This window comes from Martes martes (genome assembly GCF_963455335.1).
Source record: "Martes martes genome assembly, chromosome: X".
NCBI classification, from domain to species: domain Eukaryota; kingdom Metazoa; phylum Chordata; class Mammalia; order Carnivora; family Mustelidae; genus Martes; species Martes martes.
Genome location: NC_137897.1, coordinates 65,982,747 through 66,002,502, shown reverse-complemented (window position 1 = coordinate 66,002,502; position 19,756 = coordinate 65,982,747). Strand labels below are relative to the sequence as shown.

General features: G+C 39.0%; 1 protein-coding gene across 1 annotated transcript in view; it reads left to right on the top strand.

Moving 5' to 3' along the window:
• Window positions 1-10,662, top strand: part of RPS6KA6 (ribosomal protein S6 kinase A6) — a 170,604-nt gene extending 159,942 nt beyond the window's left edge. The window contains exons 21-22 of the mRNA XM_080795171.1: window positions 7,040-7,180; window positions 9,050-10,662. Of these exons, the coding sequence (XP_080651297.1) occupies window positions 7,040-7,180; window positions 9,050-9,175 (267 nt within the window). The 3' untranslated portion in view covers window positions 9,176-10,662. The remainder of the gene's footprint in view (window positions 1-7,039; window positions 7,181-9,049) is intronic.
• Window positions 10,663-19,756: the final 9,094 nt, after the last annotated feature.

Here is a 19,756-nt window from a genome sequence, read left to right as displayed (position 1 = left end):
TTGAGAAAAGAATGTAAGACTTCAGGGAGACCCTTACCAGATAGATAAAAGAGATTTAAAAAATAAATGAAAAATGCTATAAATGATATTTGAAACAGACTGGATGCAATGAACACAATGAAGGAAGAGGCAGAGGAACAAAAAGTGATACAGAAGAAAAAGTAGTGGAAAATAATGAAGCTGAGCAAAAGAGAGAACAAAGAATCGTGGAACACGAGAATAGACTTAGGGACCTCATTGAATCCATCAAATATAATAACACTCATATTATAGGAGTCCCAGAAGAAGAAGAGAGAGAAAAGGGGACAGAAAATTTATTTCATTAATAATAGCTGAAAACTTCCCTAATCTGGGGAAGAAAATAGACATGCAAATCTAAGAGGCACAGAGAAATCCCATCAAAATCAACAAAAGCAGACCAAGACCAAAACATATCATGCTTAATTTCCAAAATAAAGCAACAAAGAAAAAAATCCTACAGGCAGAAGGCAGAAATCCCTAACTTACAAAGGAAGGCACTACAGGTTAGCTGCAGATCTTTCAATGGAAAGTTGGCAAGCAAGATAAATTCATGTGCTGAATGGTAGAAATCTACAGGCAAGAATACTATCTTCAGCAAGCTATCATTCAGAATAGGAGGAGAGATAGTTTCCCAGACAAACAAAAATGAAAGGAGTTTGTGACTACTAAACCAGCCCTCCAAGAGATACTAAAGGGGACTCTGCGTGGAAGCGAAGGATCAAAAGTGAAAAAGACTAGGCAGGAACAGAGAAAATCTCCAGAAACAATGATGAAACAAGTGATAAAATGGCACTAAATACATATCTATCAATAATTACTTTGAGTGTAAGTAGATCAAATGCTCCAACCAAAAGACATAGTGTATCAGAATGGATTAAAAAAAAAACAAAACAAGACCCATCAACATGCTGCCTGAAAGAGACACATTTTAGACTGAAAGACACCTACAGATTGAAAGTGAGGGGATAGAGACCCATTTACCATTGTAAATGGACACCAAAAGAAAGCTGGAATAGCCATACCTATATCAGACAAACCAGAATTTAAACCAAAGACTGTAACAAGAGATGAAGAAGGGCACTGTATCAACATAGTGACTGTCCAACAAGAAGATCTAACAATTGTAGATATTTTTGCCCCCCAAATTGAGGACATTCAAATATATAAAATACTTGATAACAAAAATAAAGGAACTTCTTGATAATAATAGTAGGGGACTTTAACACTCCACTTAAAGCAATGGACAGAGCATCTAAGCCGAAAATCAACATTGAAACAATGACTCTGAATGACACCCTGGAACTAATGGACTTAACAGGTGCATTGAGAACATTTCGTCCGAAAGCAGCAGAGTACAAATTCTCTTCAAATGTATGTGCAACATTTTCCAGAATATGTTACATACTAGGTCTCAATCCAGAAAAAATACAGAAAGCTTTGGATCATGCCATGCACATTTTCAGACTACAGTGAAAAGAAACTTGGAGTTAACCAGAAAAAAATAATATGAAAAAACCACAAACACGTGGAGGTTAAACAACATGCTACTAAACAATGAATGGGTAAACCAGGAAGTCAAAGAAAAATAAAAAATAAATAAATAGAAACAAATGAAAATGAAAACACAACAGTTGAAAACCTGTGAAATGCAGCAAAAGTAGTCAAAGCAGGAAGTATAGAGCAATACATGCCTATATAAAAAAGTAAGAAAAATCCAAAATAAACATCATAACCGGGGCTCCTGGGTGGCTCAGTGGGTTAAAGCCTCTGCCTTCGGCTGAGGTCATGATCTCAGGGACCTGGGATCGAGCCCCACGTTGGGCTCTCTGCTCCACAGGGAGCCTGCCTTCTCCTATCTCTCTGCCTGCCTCTCTGCCTACTTGTGATCTCTGTCTGTCAAATAAATAGATAAAATCTTAAAAAAAACCCATAACCTTACCTAGAGAAAGAACAAGAAAAAAGCCTTAGCCAGAAGAAGATGGGAAATAATAAAAATTAGAGCAGAAATAAATCATATAGAAATGAAAAACAAAAAACCAGTAGAACAGATTAATGAAATCAGGACCTGATTCTTTGAAAAAAGTAATGAAATTGGAAAAAACCCCTAGCCAAACTTAACAAAAAGAGAAGAGGAAGGGCCCTAATGAATAAATTCACAAATGAGAGAAGAGTGATAACAACCAACACCACAGAAATACAAATAATTTAAGAGAAGAGTATGAAAAATTGTATGCCAAAAAATTGGACAACCTGGAAGAAATGGATGGATAAATTCCTGGAAAAATAAACTACCAAAACTGAAACAGGAAGAAATAGAAAACTTAAAGAGACTGATAAGCAGCAAAGAAATTCAGGCAGTCATCAAAAATCTCCCAACACAAGTCCAAGACTAGGGGAATTCACACATGAATTGTACCAAAAATTTAAAGAAGAGATAATACCTTTTCCCCTCAAACTATTCCAAAAATTAGAAATGGAATGAAAATTTAACAAATGCGTTCTATGAAGCCAGCATTACCCTGACACCAGTACCAGATAAACACTCCACTAAAAAAAGAAAACTATAGGCCAGTATCCCTGATGAAAATGTATGCAAAAATTGCAAACAAAATGCTAGCAAATCAAATCCAATAGTACATTAAAAGAATCATGCCTCATGATCAAATGGGACTTTTTTCCTGGGTTGTAAGCATGGTTCAGTATTCACAAATCAATCAGTATGAGACACCACATTAACAAAAGAAAGGATAAGATCCATATGATCCTTTCAGTAGATGCAGAAAAAAAATTTGACAAAGTAGAACATTCATTCATGATTAAAACCCTCAACAAAGTAGGTTTCATCTTCAATTTCTTTCATCAGTGTTTCATAGTTTTCAGAGTGCAGGTTTTTCACTTCTTTGGTTAGGTTTATTCCTAGGTATCTTACGGCTTTTGGTGCAATTGTAAATGGAATCAACTCCTTGATTTCTACTTCTGTTATTTCATTATTTATGTATAGAAAAGCAACAGTTTTCTCTCTGTTGATTTGTATTTTGTGACTATACATAATTTGCCAGTTCTAGCAATTTTTTGGTGGAGTCTTTTAGGTTTTCTATATATAGTATCATGTCATCAGCATTTAGTGAAAGTTTGACTTCTTCCTTGCAGATCTGGATGATTTGCATTTCATTTTTTCCTGACTCCTGTGGCTAGGACTTCAGTAACTGTTAAATAGCAGTGATGAGAGTGGACGTCCCTGTCTTGTCCTGTCTGTAGAGTAACAACTTGGAATTTTTCCCCATTGAGGATGATACTAGCTGTACATTTTTAGTATGTAACCTTTATTGGGTTTGGTGCTGGGAAATTAAAAAAAAAAAAACCTTCATTGGATTTGGTATGTTCTGTCTAACCCTACCTTGTTGAAGGTTTTTATCATGAATGGATGTTGCACTTTGCCAGATGCTTTTTCTGCATCTACTGAAATGATCATGTGGTTCTTAGCCTTTCTTTTTATTAATGTGGTGTATCATGTTGATTGATTTGAGAATATTGAACCACCCTTACAACCCAGGGATAAATCCTACTTGGTCATGTTGTGTGTTCTTTTTAATGTGCTGTTGAATTTGGTTAGCAACTATTTTGTTGAGAATTTTTGCATGTATGGTCATCAATGATAGCAGCCTGTATTTTCTTTCCTTGTAGTGCTTTCATATGGGTTTAATATTGGGTACTGCTGTCCTCATAAAACGAGTTTGGGAATGTTTCCTCCTCTTCAATTTTTTTAAGAGTTTTAGAAGGGTAAGCATTAATTTTCTTAAATGTTCGGTATATTCACCAGTGAAGCCATCTGTTTGGGATTTTCTATGTTAGGAGATTCTTGATGACTGCTTCAGTCTCCTTACACATTACCTGGTCTTCTTTTTCTTCACTTTTGGTAGGATATGTATACCTAGGAATATATGTATTTCTTTTAGGTCATCCAGTTTATTGACATAAATTTTCGTAGTACTCTCGTGATCCTTTTTATTTCTCTGGCATCATTTGTAATGTCTCCTCTTTAATTTTGTATTTAATTTGAGTCTTCTTTTTTTCTTAGTCTACCTAAAAAGTTTGTCAGTTTTATTTATCTTTTCTAAAAGCCAGCTCTTAGTTGTGTGGATCTTTTCTGTTGTTTTTCTGCTCTGTATTTCATTGATTTCTGCTTTATTATGTCCTTCCTCCTGCTCTGGGGCTTTGTTTTTTTTTTTTTTTTTTCCTTCTAGTTCCTTGAAGTATAAGGTTGAGTTATTTGAGAGCTTTCTTGTTTCCTTTTTCTTTTTTTGAGATTTTTTTTTTCTTACTGTAGGCATTCATTGCTATAAACTTTCCTTCTTAGACCTGTTTTTGCTGCATTCCATAAGTTTTGGCATGTTTTATTTCTGTCTTGGTTTATTTTAATTTACCACTTGATCTTTTTCTTTGACCCTTTGGTTGTTCAGGAGTTCTGTTGTCTTGTTATTTGATTTTTTTTTTAAAGATTTTTACTTATTTATTTGACAGAGAGAGAATACAAGTAGGCAGAGCAGCAGGTGGAGGGAGAAGGAGAAGCAGGTTCTCCTCGAGCAGGGAACCCGACATGGGGCTTGATCCCAGGACCCTGGGATCTTGACCCAAGCCGAAGGCAGCCGCTTAACGAACTAAGCCACCCAGACACCCTGATTTTTTTTTCTGAAATCTTCTATCATTCTGATCTCTCTTTTCACTATATGTAACATGTCTTTTTTTTTTTAAATCTCTATTTGCTTTTAAAGTTTTCTCTGCCTTGGATTTTGAGAAACATGGTTTGGTGTCCTTGATATAATTTTCTTTATTTTTCTTGTACTTGGGCCTCACTGAGCTTTTTAGATCTATAGGCTTATGGTTTTTGTAAAATTTGGAAATTTTCGAAACATTATTCTCTCACATAGTTTTTCTTCCTTTCTTTCCTTTTGGGACATCTATTGCATTTGTGTATTATGCTGCTTGAAGTTATCTCACAGCTCTGTTCTTTTGTTTGTTTTATGCCGAGTTCCTTTTTGATATCAAATTTTCATTCATTTTATTTTTTTGTCTCACATTTTAGTTTTTATCTCTAGAAATTTGATTTGTGACTTTTTATATCTTCTATGTCTCTATTTTTTAATATATGACATGGAGTTATAATAACTGTTTTAATGTCCTTATCTGCTAATTCTAACATATGTATCAATCATGGGCCAATTTTGATTGGTTGGTTTCTTCTCGTATGTTATTTTTCTTCTCTTTTGTATGCCTGACAATTTTTGATAAGAAGTCAGACATAGTGAATTTTACCTTAATGTATGCTGGACACTTTTGTATTCTTATACAGATTCTTCAGCTTTATTCTGGGGCACAATTAAGTTAGGTGAAACAATCTGAAAATTTGGGGTCTCCCTTTGAATCTTTCTTAGGCAGGACCAGAGCAGTGTTTAGAGCTACACAGTAGTCAGGCAAGTTACTTCCAAGTACTCTACGAAATACTCCATGAATTAGGAGATTTTTCCAGTCTGGCTTGTGAGAACTGGTAATATTGTCAGCCCTGATGAGTTCTGATTTCCCTCTAATCCTTTCAAATAGTTTTTCCCACAGATGTTGGCTTATCAATAATCTGCTGAATAATTGAGGAAAACCCTCTACAGGTCTCTGTAGTATTCTCTCTGCTCCTTTCACCACTCTAGTAGTCCATCCTGCTAACTCTGCCTTGGTCTTCCCTGACTCTTAGTTCTGTCTCAACCACTCAAGGAAGCTACCAGGCACTGCCTGGGTTTCTGTTATCTATACAAAAGCCTGAAAACACTCAAGGTAGTAAGTTTGGGCAATCATAAGGCTTACTTGATTTGTTTCCCATCTCTTAGGGATCATTTGTCTGTGTTGCTTAATATCTGATCTCTGAAAAACTGTTGTTTCCTATATTTTATGGTGTGTGTGTGTGTGTGCACGTGCACGTGTGCGTGGTGTGTGTGTGTATGTATGTTGGGGAGTGTTGTTTCAAACAGGTAGGTGAATCCAGCCTCTAGTATTCTATTTCAGCTAGAGGTAGAAGTCCTTGGACTATTGAACTTTTATCATTTTTTATGAATATCAGTTAGGTCTGTTTTATTGAAGTAATTCAATGTTGTTTTCTAAATTACTTCCCCATTCATTTTTTTTTATATTTGTCCTTTTTCCAGTAGGTTTTTTTATTGTTTTATTCTCCTACATACTTTGATTATTCTTCAAATTCTGATGTTGCTACATAGAGTCTTTAGTTTCACTGCTTATGCTGCTGATGAAATGTTCACAAATGATGACTTTTTTTAGATGATGCTTTTTAAGGAGAGTTTATTTTTCCTTTTTCTAAAAGATGCTTGGTAGAGATAGTTTCTATTTAAAATTGTGTTTTATTATCAAGTTGTATTATACTTACAGCTTGTTATCGTAAGAGATAAAGTAAGTTAAAGTAAGTTAGTCTGCAAGAAACTTATGATACTCTGACCACTAGAATGCTAGCAGTCAGCTGCCAACCTTGGGTTTATGTTTGCTTTTTTGTGTGTTTTATACCTAAACCCTCAGCTATTGAGTGTTTTAACAACATGGGACCTTCCCTTCTATGTTGTATGAGTCTACACATACCCGTGTATTTTAGGGCCTAGCTTACCAGCAAAGATCAATGCCTCTCTTCTCCTCGACTATTCAGCACATTCCAGGATAACCCTTGCTACTTTACATTTTCTTCCTCCCTCACTAACCACATTCCAGTTCCACAGATTTGGTATCTTCTGATTTAGAAATGACTGCTAAGAGTTTACCATATATCAAAACTCTGTTTGAAGATTCTGACAGTTAACTATGCAGAGTATAAGTGTGGTTTTCCCTGCATATACATCAAACAAAACAGATCACAAAGCTACTGATGCTTTCATATATCAAGAAAATGTGAAATAATATATTTTACTAAAACCTTTGCTGGTATATGGTTTCATATATGTGTATATATGTATTTTTCATTTTAATTTAGGATTTGCTCTCCCATATGCTACATATGGACCCACATCAGCGGTACACTACAGAACAAGTATTAAAACACTCATGGATAACCCACAGAGACCGCTTGCTGAATGATCAGCCAAATAGAAATGATACATCAGATGTCATTAAGGTAAAACAAACATACTTTTATGCATCTCCTAAATACTTAATAAAGCCTGTATGCCATTCACTGATAACACATATAATTACCTTAAATACCTTTATTTTTCAAAGATATATTCATAGATTTGTTTTTATTTTTGTTTTTAGATAACCCCCATGGATTCTTTTTTTTTTAATATTTTATTTATTTACTTGACAGACAGAGATCACAAGTAGGTAGAGGTGGAAGCAGGCTCCCTGCTGAGCAGAGAGCCCGATGTGACACTCAATCCCAGGACCCTGAGATCATGACCTGAGCTGAAGGCTTTAACCCACTGAGCCATCCAGGCGCCCCCACCATGGATTCTTGTTACTTTTCTTTTCTACCTATTGCCTTTCTGTTGATAAATAAAAATTCTTTGATTGTATTTGACTTGCTCTTGAGACACTGGGACTAGAAGTGTACTAAGTGCAAGTTTCATATGGAAAGAAAATATTGTTATTGGTTCCTAAATTAATAACCATTGGCGCAGATTTCCATATTTATAGACATTGAAACTTTTTAAGATTTTAGTATTTTATGCATTTATCTGTTGATACATACTTAGGTTCTTTCCCTGTCTTGGCTGTTATGAATAAGGCTGCACTGAAAAGGGGAGCACAGAGATCTCTTTGAGGATAAATGACTAGTGCTGTACATATATACAGTGGGATATTATTCAACTTTAAAAAAGGAGATCCCCTGGGGCGCCTGGGTAGCTCAGTGGGTTAAGCCTCTGCCTTCTGCTCAGGTCATGATCTCAGGGTCCTGGGATCGAGCCGCATGTCAGGCTCTCTGCTCGGCGGGGTCCCTGCTTCCCCACTCTCTCTCTTCATGCCTCTCTGCCTACTTGTGATCTCTGCCTGTCAAATAAATAAATAAAATCTTAAAAAAAATAAAAATAAAAAATAAAAGATAAAAAAGGAGATCCTGCCATTTGCAACACCGTGGATGACCCTGGAAGACATGCGAAATGAAATAACCCAGACACAGAAAGAAAAAATATATATATATCTCCCTCTTAGATGTGTAATTTTTAAAAAGTCAAATATATAAAAGCAGACAGTAGAAGAGTGGTTGCCAGCGGCAGGGAAGAGGGAAAAATGGGGATATATTGGTCAAAGTTCAAAGTTGTAGTTATGTAGGATGAATAAGTATAGGTAACTAATGTGCAGCATGGTGATGATGGTTAATAATACTGTATTAAATATTGGAAATTTGACAGGAGTAGATTTCACATGCTTTCATCACAAAAAATGAAAACTATGTAAGGAGAAGATATGTTATTTGACTATAATAATCACTGGACTATGTATATGTACATCACATTATGTTCCATGTCTTAAGTATAAAAACTTCTATTAAAAATAAAATTCTTAAAATGTTTACAACAAATTATATGCATGATGAAAGGCTGCCAGAAAGAATACATTTTAATGTTTTAAAAATATGTAAGTATAATCATTGAAATAAAAAAATATACAAGTAAGCAGGTATTAATTCATGAAGGGAACATTAATGCATAGATCAAGTATATGCAGTTATTTTCCTCAGAAATAAAGTTGTATTCTAGTTAAATCTCTCATGATATAATATGGAATTTGGGGGCACCTGGGTGACTCAGTCGTTAAGCATCTGCCTTTGGCTCAGGTCCTGATCCCAGGGTCCTGGGATCGAGCCTCGCATTGGGCTCCCTGCTCGGCGGGAAGCCTGCTTCTCCCTCTCCCACTCCCCCTGCTTGTGTTCCTCTTGACTATTTCTGTCAAATAAATAAAATCTTTATAAACAAATAGTAATATGGAATTTTTTTACATCCAAATATTGTTATTCAGTTTGTCTTATTTCTCATTATTTTAGGGAGCAGTGGTCACCACATATTCTGCCCTGACTCACAAGACCTTTCAACCAGTCCTTGAGCCTGTTGCTGCTTCAAACTTAGCTCAGCGACGGAGCATGAAAAAACGAACATCAACTGGTCTGTAAGATTTCTAGTTGTTCCTCAGCCATCCTGGATGAAGTAAAAATTAACTGTGGCTTTTTGCCTAATCTTATATCAAAAGCATCATATTCTGCTACATTACTTGAATATTCTGTTTAAACCTCCTCTTTTAGGGAGATGAGATTAAAAAAACACAGGTCCACAGTAGTCATACAATATTGTTTTGCGGTAGTGTCCAAGTAATTAAGTATATAATTGGTGTCTACGAAGTCCTAACAATTTTTCTGCACACTAACTTGTAAAGTTCCTTTCAAATAAAGTTACTTTGTTAGTTTTCTGGTCTTATAAAATAATGATTTGGGGAATCATTACCAATAATCAGGATGCAAATATAATAGCATAATGCCAAGCAATGCCAATATTTTTTAACACCAGATCCTGAAGAATAGGCTTTTTTAAAAAGAAAAACAAACAAGAAATGTATTGTGTAGAAGATTGTTATTGTGTACAACCAAAGGACTACATTCATTTGTGCTAATATATGAACTCCTGATATGGTTGGTGCCAAAGTTTTTACAGAATTAATTCACAAATTATGTGTGCAGACAGACGTATATTACCCATAAATGTCCTCATCTAGAAATAGTGGTTTCCATAAGTCCTCTGTAAATTTTACATCTAATGGAATTGTAGTGCAATTGAATTTTTTAGACAGAGGCTTTATGTTGGTGTTGTAATCTACTAAGTGGGTTATAGTTAAGCCTTTGAAAATAAAATACATGTGTTGCTACTACCTTCGTGACACGTGGGCTGGGTTTCAAGTTAATCAGTTGGATTTAATCATCTGTCCCTTTTATAATGCACTACACTGTTGTTTTTTGGACTTCCAAAATTGAATTACAGTATAGCATATTAATTTACCTTGAATCCTATGGCAATATAGTTTAAATTTTATTGCAGTGGACTTAGCACACATGATACAGCAAAATGCATTTCAGTAAAGTTTAGACAATGATACAAAGAGATAAACTGACATTTTGAAAAGGAAGCTATATTAATGATTAACACAAAATCTAAACACATTTTTAATCGTATTTATAAAAAAAGTCTGACAGATTCACTCTTATTATTAAATTTATGATTCAGAATCACTGGGTAATATATATTGTTTTCTCTAAATGATGGAATTTTAAAGAATCTTTTCATGTTGAAGAAAATACCATTACTACTACTATTACTACTACTACTGACAGAAATTCATGAATGTAAACTGGAGGATATTACAGTTTTGTTTAGCGAATATAAGTGAACTATTTGTATGTGCTAAATGTACTATTTGCTGTGTGTTTTATTTTGTTTAATTCAGAGAGAAAGTTAATTACTGAGCACTGAACTATACAATTCAGGCTAGAAAACTTGTAACTTCAGTGTTCAATAAGGAAACTATACGTATTCTCTTTAAAATGTAAGTGATATATTCCATATACAAAAATCTGTTTATTGGGTGTGATGTATAAAAGTATATACCCTTAATTTGAGTTGTCTTTTTGCAATAATTGAAAGACATTAAAAAAACATCTAATGCCACATGGAAACAGTACTTAGAAATAGACTGGTATCATATCTTGTGGATTTTTATTTCCCAGTTTGGCCTTTTCTTTCCTCCTTTTGCTTTATTACTAGAAGTACTTGCATGTCGCAATTTGTGTCCGTATCATCTGACTTACTTTCCTCTTGTCATCTTATTTGTGCTGTTATGCTTCTTCTTATCAGAATTAATATGACAAACTAAGAGGTATGATTTTGGTGTTGAACTTTTCCGAACAGAGATACTATTTCCATGTAAGCTTTTCTAGTAATAGCATTAGGGTAAGTAGAAATTGGAAAGTGAAAAATTATCACAAAATAACTTTCAGTCTTTCCATAATCAGTAGTTTTTAAAAATAGCTGATCTTACTTAATGTTTCAGTGAGGTTACTGAAGGGTAATATACAGTCCATTCATGAAAGGAACACGGAATTAAGCAACGAACAACTTGATTTTAAATCGCTCAGTGAGGACTGACAAATTATAAAAGACACAGATATGCTCATGTATTTTCCCAGTAATTGCGTAAACCAATTTTCAACAGTCATAGGGACAGCCCTATTGTAAGGGAAGTCTTCAAACCATATACCCTCATTTTGTAGAAGGAATCCATGTGGGGATGCCTCATCATGTCCATTTTGGCTAGAGCAAAAAAATGCAGATATGAATGGGAGCTTTTTGGGTCGGGCTTCTATAAATGCTTAACCACTGAAACAAATCTATAAAATTTGAAGATATTATGGTTTTTAATGGATTCATGAACAATTAATTTGCATTGCTTTTCTTTCTAGTTGATGGTTCTTGCTAGTATTTAATGATAGCACAATTTGGAGTTTTTGTTGTTCTGGAAGGAAGAGGATATTATATATTTTTTTTCCTCAAAGGGAAAACACCAGGTTTGCCCAGATAGACTAATACTAAATTTATTATCCTAAAGCACATGTTATCATGAATAAATGCAGGAAACCATTGGTAAGATAATTAAGATGTAGTGGTGGTGATTTTGTGGAGGAAAATGGTTTCAGTTATTTCATGAAAATCAACCTTGAGCCTATTTTGTTAGACCCAGAAATGCCTAAGCTTTAATTTTTGTAATTTGTTGCCATCAGTAATTACAAATAGTAAAACATTTTGATAGACCCCTGGTTAACCCAAAGGGATTTCTTATGTGTAGGCAACCCACAAACTTAAGAACAGATGCTTGGTGTTTCCAACATCTCATCGGAACATCATGTTAATATAGTACTGTCTGTAGAAAGTTACTCATACTGATTGAATAGTATTTTCCTGATAGTATGAGGCCCTTCATATATGAAAAAGGAAAACTTCTTAACTTGGCCTTAAGATCAACTAGAAAGTTTAGGATTTAAACTAGGCAGAGTGTGTCTGTGGCATTCTGTATATTCTCTTTCCCTGGCTTTCCAGTCCCCACATGCTGTCCTACTTGAGGACCTCAGAGAGGACTCCATGATTAAAGCTTAGTCCAGAAGGATTCTCTGCCCCAAAGCACCTCACACCCTTCTCCTTCCCCAAATCAGAACTTCCGTTCTCAAAGAGCAGCTGTATTTAGCTAAAAGGGTAAAAGGAGAGTGATCTCATTTAAGTTCTCTCGGTTTTTTTTGTTGTTGTTGGTTTTTTTTTTTTTTTTTTTGGTCAGTAGCTAATAAATAATCGGCATTTTTCAAAGAAGATGTCCATTAATCTAATGAATTTCCACTTGCTGGATTTTTAGGCAATCTAACCAGACGAGAACAACTCTTTATCAGTTATTATCAGGGAAAATATTTCTGGACAAGGAATTTACACAGTATGCCCCAGGATCAGATTATCTCATAAACTGCTGCGTTGGTGCACTATTTCATCCTTTCTACTCCTCGATATACTTTTTTTCCTCCAAGAAACTTCCAAGCTCTTTAATCACAATGAACTTACGTGATAGAATGGTGTGCAGGGAGACAGTTGTTAAGTGCGTATTTGTCTGCATTCTTGTTCCTCTTAGTACATAGCCTGTAACGTAAGGAATCTCCAGCTCCACCAGCCTCTCTTCCTCTATTCCTATCGTCCTGCTACACAAGAACATGGAGCAGTTGAATGCAAGCCACCAGTGGAGTCCAAGTCTGCAGACCCTTTGTCTACATTTCAGGACACAGAGAGCCTTAATCCTCCCACACGAATGCAAGCTGTATTAAGTCAACTGCAGTTAAACTCCTTTAGAACAGTTTCTTAGATTTCAAAACTTACTGGGTATGTTTGGTGTGTATCTCAATACAATGATTGCTGAAATTAGCAGCACCACTCAGGAATGTGCTATCCACCTTCCTGTCCAGAGTGCAGGCCACTGATGGTGATTACTCATATGTCAGTTACACTTACAGATGCGCTGTTCCTGGTTTTATTCATAACAATACAGTGAAGTCATCTGAATAAAATGATAATGCTTGATCACCTCAAATTCAGTTCTGTTGCTAATACTTGAATGTATGTTAGTCGTAAATTTTAAGGATAAGTTTCTTTGAAATATGAAGAAAAAGACAAAGGCAAAGTATTTTGAAAATACAGAAATTCAAGTTTGCTTGCATATATTCCACAAATTATGTACCTTTTGATCAACCAGCAAGAAATCTCAGCTAAATGCTTATAAATAAACATCTCCGTGACTGGCAAGGTAGGATGTGTTCTATATTCACATTTCTAAACCTTGGACAATAGGACTTCTTTGGATTACTGTTTAGCTTTCATACTATTTGTCTAATTATGTGAACTAATTTACTCTTCAAAGGGTATTAAACATCTAATTTTATGTAGAACAGTTCTAGAGAACATACTAAGTGCATTAGTTTATTAATAAATTGTCATAATGTGACCAAATGGATTTATTTGCTTTTTTCTTTCCTAACAAACTAGTATTACTCAGATCATATTTGAGTTCTCTTTTCAAATTCACACTGAAATTGATACCACTAATAGCAAAAAATGTAAGTTTGTCTTTTAGTATAATAAAATTATTTGTAACATCACAAAAGCATTCTAGCAAAAAAAAATCCATTTTAAAAGTTATATAAGAAAACTTAATTATCCAAATGCCAGCATGGTTTGGAAATGAGAATTTATTTTGCATTAAATTCCACAGTACAAAAAAAGAGAGAGAGAATGTGGTTTTTCTGTATCTGATTAAATAAAAAAAACAGCAAGTACCGTTGGTAGTTGTGAGTTATATAGGGTTTATGCGGAAAGAATAAAGTTTGGGGCTATAGTTAACAGTAAAAAAATGCCTTGCCAGCACTTCCCATATACTTTGGGATTCCTAAACTTATTTTCTGATATAGAAAATATATTTACTGGCATTTTATTACACTTCTCAAGGCAGAAATTGTGTTAAATGGAAATTGTGTGTACTTAAAAACTTAAAAGTTGCAATTAAAAAAAAAAAAAGGGTCCCAGTTGTTCAGATAACTGTATTTTCTTTCTCTGGCTACATTATGGAATTTATACTATCATTTATTTTATATATATGTTTTATTTAAAGCACTATTTCTTTTGACATTATTGTTTTCATTGTACTTTTTCCCTGTAAGACCAAACCTCGTAGTGCGTTTTACAGTGTTTCTTTCCCTCACTGTGCTGCTAAAGAAATGGCTATCATTTTGAATTTACAACATGCCAAAGATGACATAGAAATTATATTTATTTTTTTTCTTGTTAAAACTCTGTGAGCAACATTTATCACAATATCATGTTAAATTACTGGCATTCTCTGGGTACCAAATAAAAAGGCTGCAACTTTCTAACATTTTACAGTTGACCTTGCTTGATCATTTATAGATGTAAAACTGTGTGCTTTTATAAACACATATGGGGGGGTGCCTGGGTGGCTCAGTGGGTTAAGCTTCTGCCTTCGACTCAGGTCATGATCTCAGGGTCCTGGGATCGAGCCCCGCATTGGGCTCTCTGCTCAGCAGGGAGCCTGCTTCCTCCCTCTCTCTCTGCCAGCCTCTCTGCCTGCTTCTGATCTCTGTCTGTCAAAATTAATAAATAAAATCTTAAAAAAAAACGCACATATAGGTATTTGCAGATTTCATTAAAAGCTGTTAAATATTGTTTCAGAGCCAATTGTAGAAGTTTTTCAAGATATTTGTTTATGAATTTGCCTTGATATTTCCTGAACTGTAATATTTCCCACTTTAGTAGTATTCTTCTCATGTTCCTATAAGGCAAGGTAATTTATGAAAATGAAGATGAAAACTTACAATATTTGTAGGACTTATCAGGAGAATACATTTCACTGCAAGTTAGTTGAGGTGACAACCTTTTCTACAGTACAACAAATTAAAACCTTAGTCTCTGGGTATTGGAAAAATTACTTGATACTTGGTATCAAGTAGAATAACATAAATTCTTCCCCCCCAAAGTCATACATTTCTAGGCCATGTTAGGTTGTACCAGCTATGCATACATATATAGAAATGATTTTGTATGAGGTTCAAAATGCTTTTGACCCCACTGGCAATCAAAATCTCTGTATCACTTCTATTTTTCTAAATTTCTTAAAGGTAGGCAGGATAGGCCCTAGGGCAACTTTGGGAAGTCTGCAATAACGGCTTTCCCATTGGACACCTCCTTTGCATCTATCTTCTGCTTTTGCTTCTTTCATCCCTCCCGTCCCTCCAGCCCCTTAGTAAAATATCTGATAACCATATATATATCATTATACTTTAAGCAGCTTATTCTTCCTAAAATATTACTTCTTTCTGCATTCTCCTTTTAAGCATTAGCTACCAAGATAAGAAATGTGATTTTTGGTCTGTGCGGCCCTGAAATAATTCAGACTTACTAGGCTAAAGCTTATTTAATCTTCTTAAGTTGATCTGGAGGGTACCTTAAGGAGTGGAAGAAGCAGACCACATTTTGTTTCTCCCATGATTCCCCAGTGTCCTTCTATTTTCTTGGAGACACTGAAAATATTGGAAGAGCTCATTTTCAATGGCTTTTCTAAACTGTGCCTATAACCTTGAGAAGTCTCCACTCCTTTAAACCCTGTGCCCTCCGCTACTAGAAGTATCTTCATAGGGACTCCAATCTGTATACACATGGTCTGGCCAGAGTCGGCCCTGCCCTTCCTTTCCCCTCCCTTTACTTCCCTTCCCTCCCCTCCCCTCCACTTACTTTATTTCCTTTCCTTTCTTGCCTCCCTCCCTCCCTTTCTTCCTTTTTCCCTTCCTTCCTTCCTTTCTCTCTTTCTTTTTTTCCTTCCTTCCTCCCTTTCTTTCTTTCTTTCATTCTTCTCTCTTTCCTTCTTTTTCCTTTCTTCCATTCATCCTTCCATCCTTACTTCCCTTCCCCTCCCTCCCCTCCCCTCCCCTCCCCTACCATTTCTTTATTTCCTTTCTTTCATTACCTTTCTTTATTTCCTCTCCTGAGAACTGGCCAGCATTCTGCAGCAATTTCGGCCACACTCATGCCCCTGTTGACAATGCTTTCTGGCTAGTTGCCTGTTGCGACCTTCCAGGAACTCCAGCCAGGGACACAGGGCTCCTCCAAGGGCCCCAGCTGAGGGGGCTTTAAGGGGCCAGAGTGGAGGGAGGGACTCCTGCAGAACATCACTCTCCCTATCGGTGGCCTGGCAGGGCTCAAAAGGTGGGTGTAGCTTCCAGGGGGCATGCAGCTTTCTTCCACTCAGGGTTCCACGCAGCTCCAAATAACACAGTTAATATGTGGGTTGCAAGCAGACTTCCGGGGTTTAGCTTCGGGGACCCCGCTCCAAACGGCAAGGGGGACAGGTCACTGGGGACAGAAACCTGAGAACCCAACCTATGTTTTGGGTTAGGGCCTAGGGGTGATGAAGTTCTAGAACATAGGTGAGGTTCAGGGGGTAAGGTCCGGAGCCGATGACCAAGAAAGAATTCTTGAGACATCTTTGGTGCAAAATGGTGTATTAAAGCATGGGGACAGGACCCGTGGGCAGGAAGAGCTGCTGCCCTAATATCCTGAGGAGTGGCTGATTATATACACAGGAGTCGGGTAGGTGAGGACAAAGGGGGTGTCCAGAAGGGCTATCACGGTAAAGAAGACTGTCAGGATACTGGAGGCCTGGTTATTGTCAAGCCAAGGCTGTTTTTCCCTCTAATGAGGCACTAACATGAGGAAAGTTGGGAGTTTCCTGGTGGAATGTCACATTCCTCCTATCACACATCCTTGTCAATGAGCTTTAGGTTTAGAAGAAATTTAACTTTATTTACATTTCCCTCTGCCTCAGCCTCCTTCAGTTTTATGGAGGGGAGGGCGATGTTAGGGCTTTAGGAACTGAGTTGTCTCCAGAAGTTAGGCTATTGATAAGATAGCTTCTTTGTTGTAAATCACTAGGACATTTGTAAACCAAGGGAGACTCCTGTCTTGCAGGATTGTGATCTCTACAAGTTAACTATTTGTTTTTCTTTTAGGGCAGTCAGGAGTGCCTGAGGGATGTCACACATGTCACCGAGGTGGGGGGGTGAGAGGGGGTGTAAGGCGCCAGCTTTTGCTTTGTCCTCAGCCAGCCTTCTGCTCCCTCATCAGGGGCATGGCAGCACCTATCTGCCCATACTGAGGTGGGCTCCTCAGGAGGCTGACTTGAGGGCAGGGGTCAGGGAGTACATCAGACACCCAGATGGTTGTCAGCCACTGAAACTGGAAGTAGCCTCAGGGGGTATGCAGGGTTCTCCCCCTGGGAGGGTTCTGCGCAGCTCCAAAGGGCACAATTTCCTCCTGGGTGGCAATTGGAGTCCTGTGGTGTGCAACAGAGGTCCCCAATCTGGTGGGCATGGGGGCCAGGCTTCTGGGGACAGAAGCCTATCCCATCCTAGGGCTAGGGTTAGGGCCTAGGGACATGGCAGACCCAATCTGCCAGCTCTGAGACAGTCTCTCTGGGGCCCATGTTCAGGGAGGAGCAGGTGGCATGTCAGAACTGGGGTTTATGGCCAGGGGTGCCACCCAATGTGGGGGTGACCTTTGGGGGGGTATGCAGGTTTCTCCCACTCAGAGGGTTGCGTGCAGCTCCAAATGGGACAGTTTCATCCAGGGTGGCAGACGGACTCCTGGCCTGTGGCTCAGAGGTTCCCAATCAGGAAGGCTTGGGGCCAGGACTCTTGGGACAGTAGCCTGATAACCCAACCTAGGGTTAGGGTTAGGTCCAAGGGGCATGGCAGAGCGGATATGCATGCACTGAGACCAGCACCCCAGAAGGCTGAATGGAGGGAGTGCTGGGCCTGGCTTTTAGACCACTTTCAAGCATGGCTCCGACCGCTACCACTCAAGACCTCAAGCCAGTTCCTAGAGGATCTGCTGAAAGCCTGTGCAGGCAGAAGGGACTTGGCTGGGTTTCCACCCAATTCTCACCAGGTTTCTGCCCAAATCGAGATCTATTTGAGGGACATGCGTCTCCCGTGAGGGCCCCACCTGAGGAGAGCTTTCTGAGGGCAGAGATGACAGTAGACTGTGGCTGACCATCACTCTCCATGTTGCTGGCCTGGTGGTGCTCTGAAGGTGGGGATGGCCTCCGGGGGAAGGGGGAGGTCATGCAACTGTTTCCCACTCTCAGTGTTCTGTGCAGCGCCAAATGGGACAGTTTCCATGTGGGTGACAAGCAGACCTCTCAGGATTGGCTTTGGGGTCCGCACTTCAAAAGGCAAACGGGACACGCCATCAGGGATAGAAGCCTGAGAACCCAACCTAGGTTTCCACTAAGGGCCTAAGGGCATGCCAGCACGGATCTACAGATACTGAGGTGTTATACCCTGTGGGGCTGAGTTGAGCTCCAGAAAATTGGCCACACCCACCTAGCCAACTCCCTTCCAGCTCCCCGGGCATTCAGTGGAGCCCCCTGGGCCTGGCTCGAGGTCCCGAATGGTCACAGTCTGAACCCTTCAAGAAGGCACTATAAAACCAGGCACACGCATGGCCAATTCCTGCCTCTTCACAGCCTTACAGTGTGCTGGTCTCAATGCAGGCAGATCAAGCCTGCCATGCCCCTAGGCCCTGCCCTAATCCTAGGTTACATAATCAGGCTTCCATCCCAGAGGCCTGACCCCCAAACCCTCCAGATTGGGGACCAGTGAGTCACACCACAAGACTCTCCTTGCCACCCAGAAGGGAACTGTGCCTTTGGGAGCTGCACAGAACCCTCAGAGCAGGAGAAAGCTGCATGTCCACTCCAGAGGCCACCCCCACCTTCGTTGCCCCAGCATGCCACCAACACGGAGAGTGACGGTCAGCCAGAGACCCTCCCAAATCTCTGCTCTCAGAAAGCTCCCCTCAGCTGGGACCCTCAGGGAGCCACGTGTCCCCGACCCAGGTTTCCCTATGGTGGCAACACACACCTAGCAAGAAAGGGCTCTCGACAAGGGGCACCAGTGTGGCCCGAATCTTGGCGCATCGCCGGCCAATTCTCAAGAGCTTTGTGCCCAATTAGAGATGGATTTGGGCAGAAAGCTCCTGAGAACTGGCCGGAAGCACCGGCAAAGCCCATCCAGCTGCTTGGACTTTCAGGGGAGCCCCCTGAGTCTGGCTCGAGGTCCTGCGTGGTCACGGTCGGAGCCAAGAAAACAGTGTACAAGCCAGGCACTCGTGTGGCCAAACCCGCCCTCTACTCAGCCTTCTGGCTTGCCATGCTCAGCGCAGGCAGATCTGCTCTGCCATGCCCCGTGGCCCGAACCCTAACCCTAGTTTGGGATATCAGCCTTCTGGGCACAGAGGCCTGGCCCCCAAACCCTCCGGACTGGGGACCTCTGAAACACATGCCAGGACTGCGCCTGCCACCCAGGAGGAAACCCTCTCCCGTGTGGAGCTGGGCGTCACCCTCAGATTGGGAGAAACCTTCATGCCTCCACAAGGTCACCCCCACATTGGGCGGCATCCCTGGCCACGGACTCGGGGTCGGAAGGGCCGCCTGCCCCCAGCCCTCAACACCGGCCCCCAAGGAGACTGCCTCAGCGCTGGCAGATTCGGCCTGCCATGCTCCAAGGCCCTAACCCTAACCATAGAATGGGATACAGGCTTCCGTCCCC